Source organism: Oncorhynchus tshawytscha, linkage group LG10 (assembly GCF_018296145.1).
Source record: "Oncorhynchus tshawytscha isolate Ot180627B linkage group LG10, Otsh_v2.0, whole genome shotgun sequence".
In the NCBI taxonomy this organism is placed as follows: domain Eukaryota; kingdom Metazoa; phylum Chordata; class Actinopteri; order Salmoniformes; family Salmonidae; genus Oncorhynchus; species Oncorhynchus tshawytscha.
Window position 1 is genome coordinate 2,441,181 of NC_056438.1, and position 4,965 is coordinate 2,446,145.

The 4,965-nt window shown below is 40.9% G+C and overlaps 1 protein-coding gene across 1 annotated transcript in view; it reads right to left on the reverse strand.

The window, feature by feature from the left end:
* The window catches only part of cfi (complement factor I), a 21,067-nt gene extending 17,958 nt beyond the window's left edge, over positions 1 to 3,109 (reverse strand). The window contains exons 1-2 of the mRNA XM_042327994.1: positions 2,963 to 3,109; positions 1,002 to 1,273 (exon numbers count right to left, since the gene is read on the reverse strand). Of these exons, the coding sequence (XP_042183928.1) occupies positions 1,002 to 1,273; positions 2,963 to 3,028 (338 nt within the window). The 5' untranslated portion in view covers positions 3,029 to 3,109. The remainder of the gene's footprint in view (positions 1 to 1,001; positions 1,274 to 2,962) is intronic.
* Between the last annotated feature and the right edge of the window lie 1,856 nt (positions 3,110 to 4,965).

Genomic DNA, 4,965 nt, shown 5'->3' on the forward strand with positions numbered 1-4,965 from the left:
TGGTGACACACACACACACCTGGTAACACACACACCTGGTGACAGACAGAAACACACACCTGGTGAAACACACATACACCTGGTGACACACACACCTGGTGACACAAACACCTGGTGACACACACACATACCTGGTGACACACACACCTGGTGACACACACACCTGGTGACACACACATACCTGGTGACACACACACCTGGTGACACACACACCTGGTGACACACACACACACCTGGTGACAGACAGACACACACACCTGGTGACACACACACACACTTGGTGACATACACACACACCTGGTGACACACACACACCTGGTGACACACACACACTTGGTGACACACACACACACACACCTGGTGACAGACACAAACACCTGGTGACACACACACACCTGGTGACAGACAGACACGCATACCTAGTGACAGACAGACAGATGTACACACACACACACACACACACACACACACACACACACACACCTGGTGACAGACACACACACACACATGGAGACAGAGACAGGTTAAACACACACCTGGTGACACAGACAGGTTAAACACACACCTGTATATCGTTTAGACTAGTATAGCCCAAGTATAGCCCCATGTTTGTAATAATTGCTCTTTAATCTCTTGACCAATGAAAATGCTGTGTTGTTTTTACTGTTCACTGGTTGGCTAACGTCTAACAGGGACACAGAAGTCTGATGCAGAGGTCTTGTACATCTCTGTAGTCACTATTTGAGCTTGGAAATAGGCTACCGTTGTAGCTACACACGCACACGCACACACACACACACACGCACACGCATGCACGCGCACGCACGCACACACACACGCACGCACACACACACGCACACACACACACACACACACACACACACACACACACACACACACACACACACACACACACACACACACACACACACACACACACACACACACGCAGGCATGCGCGCGCACGCAGGCACACAAGCACACACACACACGATCATTACCTTCCCTCCATACATCGCATCCATGGGGGACAGAAGACCCGATGGCAGGACAGACGTGTGTACTTCTGATCCAGACATTCTTCTGGTCCAAGGTACTGGTCAGTACGGGGTATGGCAGGGCTGATGGTGGTGGTGGGGGCAGGGCTGATGGTGGTGGGGGCAGGGGTGATGGTGGTGGGGGCAGGGGTGATGGTGGTGGGGGCAGGGGTGGTTGACTGATATTTGAGGAATTTAATGTTCTTTGATGAAACCTGCACCTCAGGGTTGATCCCCTGGGAAGAGGTCAGAGGTTAGAGGTCAGAGTTTAGAGATGGAGCCTCAGTTGGTATTATACAGGAGATACAGGTCATATTATACAGACAGGAGATACAGGTCATATTATACAGGAGATACAGGTCATATTATACAGGAGATACAGGTCATATTATACAGGAGATACAGGTCATATTATACAGGAGATACAGGTCATATTATACAGACAGGAGATACAGGTCATATTATACAGGAGATACAGGTCATATTATACAGGAGATACAGGTCATATTATACAGAAGATATAGGTCATATTATACAGGAGATACAGGTCATATTATACAGACAGGTCAGATATACAGACATATCATATTATACAGGAGATACAGGTCATATTATACAGGAGATACAGGTCATATTATACAGGAGATACAGGTCATATTATACAGGAGATACAGGTCATATTATACAGGAGATACAGGTCATATTATACAGGAGATACAGGTCATATTATACAGGAGATACAGGTCATATTATACAGTACGTACAGGTCATATTATACAGGAGATACAGGTCATATTATACAGGAGATACAGGTCATATTATACAGGAGATACAGGTCATATTATACAGGAGATACAGGTCATATTATACAGGAGATACAGGTCATATTATACAGACAGGAGATACAGGTCATATTATACAGGAGATACAGGTCATATTATACAGGAGATACAGGTCATATTATACAGACAGGAGATACAGGTCATATTATACAGGAGATACAGGTCATATTATACAGGAGATACAGGTCATATTATACAGGAGATACAGGTCTTATTATACAGGAGATACAGGTCATATTATACAGACAGGAGATACAGGTCATATTATACAGGAGATACAGGTCATATTATACAGACAGGAGATACAGGTCATATTATACAGGAGATACAGGTCATATTATACAGGAGATACAGGTCATATTATACAGACAGGAGATACAGGTCATATTATACAGGAGATACAGGTCATATTATACAGGAGATACAGGTCATATTATACAGACAGGAGATACAGGTCATATTATACAGGAGATACAGGTCATATTATACAGGAGATACAGGTCATATTATACAGGAGATACAGGTCATATAAAACAGACAGGAGATACAGGTCATATTATACAGGAGATACAGGTCATATTATACAGACAGGAGATACAGGTCATATTATACAGAAGATACAGGTCATATAAAACAGACAGGAGATACAGGTCATATTACACGTGAGATACAGGTCATATTATACAGGAGATACAGGTCATATTATACAGGAGATACAAGTCATATTATACAGGAGATACAGGTCATATTATACAGACAGGAGATACAGGTCATATAAAACAGACAGGAGATACAGGTCATATTATACAGACAGGAGATACAGGTCATATTATACAGGAGATACAGGTCATATTATACAGACAGGAGATACAGGTCATATTATACAGGAGATACAGGTCATATTATACAGACAGGAGATACAGGTCATATTATACAGGAGATACAGGTCATATTATACAGGAGATACAGGTCATATTATACAGGAGATACAGGTCATATTATACAGGAGATACAGGCCATATTATAAAGGAGATACAGGTCGCAGGTGTGTGTGTGTGTGTATTATAATGGGGTGTAACTTACCGTAGCAGGGTGTGTGATGTGTAGAACTCCTAGTAGCAGTATTGTCAACGCTGTCTTCTTCCCCATGGTGACTCCTGATGGACTAACCAACTAGCCTGCCTCAATACACAATGTGTTTCTCTCTCTGTCTCTCTCTGGGACATTGATCATTCATCAATCATTACCCTCATCTGTCAATGTGGACCAAGACACACACAGTGCCCTTCGGAAGTCCAGCCCAGTTGTTCCAGTAACTGACAAAACACACGCAAACCCACACACACACGCAAACCCATGCACAAACAAACCTCTACACACACACACACATTCTAAACATTCTAAACATTCTAAATGTAAAGCATGTTGTCTGTCTTCCTCTGCATTCTAAACATTCTAAACATTCTAAACATTCTACATGTCAAACCAAACCATGCAACGTAATGCTTGACCAGGGGATCCTCTGTTCTCAGTGTGTTTGGTGGACGTCTTTCACCAAACGTGAAGACCAGATATCCACACAAGAATAGTAATCAAACACTAATGTGACCAACTGGGAACATTTTTTTGGTCCCCACAAGGTCAAATGCTATTTCTAGCGGGTTAAGGATAGAATTGGGCTTAGAGTTAGGAGCTGGGGTTAGGGTTAGGGTTAGGGTTTAGGGAAAATAGGTTTTGGATCGGACTGAATTGGATGTCCCTACAAGGTTTGTTATGCAATACTGTGTGTGTGTGTGTGTGTGTGTGTGTGTGTGTGTGTGTGTGTGTGTGTGTGTGTGTGTGTGTGTGTGTGTGTGTGTGTGTGTGTGTGTGTGTGTGTGTGTGTGTGTGTGTGTGTCTGGATCTGACCATTAATGATTAAATACATTGCAACAGATTTAGACAAACACTTAGTCAGATAAGCAAGGCAGAGCCCCAACAACCTGTATAACTAGAGGGTTAGAGACAGGTCAGAGGTTAGGGGTTAGAGAGAGGTTAGGGGTTAGAGAGAGGTATAGAACACTGTCATATAGATAGAGAATAGATGTACCAGTATAGAACACTGTCATATAGATGTACCAGTATAGAACACTGTCATATAGATAGAGAATAGATGTACCAGTATAGAACACTGTCATATAGATGTACCAGTATAGAACACTGTCATATAGATGTACCAGTATAGAACACTGTAATATAGATGTACCAGTATAGAACACTGTCATATAGATGTACCAGTATAGAACACATATAGATGTACCAGTATAGAACACTGTCATATAGATGTACTGTCATATAGATGTACCAGTATAGAACACTGTCATATAGATGTACCAGTATAGAACACTGTCATATAGATGTACCAGTATAGAACACTGTCATATAGATAGAGAATAGATGTACCAGTATATAACACTGTCATATAGATGTACCAGTATAGAACACTGTCATATAGATAGAGAATAGATGTACCAGTATATAACACTGTCATATAGATAGAGAATAGATGTACCAGTATATAACACTGTCATATAGATAGAGAATAGATGTACCAGTATAGAACACTGTCATATAGATGTACCAGTATAGAACACTGTCATATAGATAGAGAATAGATGTACCAGTATATAACACTGTCATATAGATGTACCAGTATAGAACACTGTCATATAGATGTACCAGTATAGAACACTGTCATATAGATAGAGAATAGATGTACCAGTATATAACACTGTCATATAGATGTACCAGTATATAACACTGTCATATAGATGTACCAGTATAGAACACTGTCATATAGATGTACCAGTATATAACACTGTCATATAGATGTACCAGTATAGAACACTGTCATATAGATGTACCAGTATAGAACACTGTCATATAGATGTACCAGTATATAACACTGTCATATAGATGTACCAGTATAGAACACTGTCATATAGATGTACCAGTATAGAACACTGTCATATAGATAGAGAATAGATGTACCAGTATAGAACACTGTCATATAGATGTACCAGTATATAACACTGTCATATAGATGT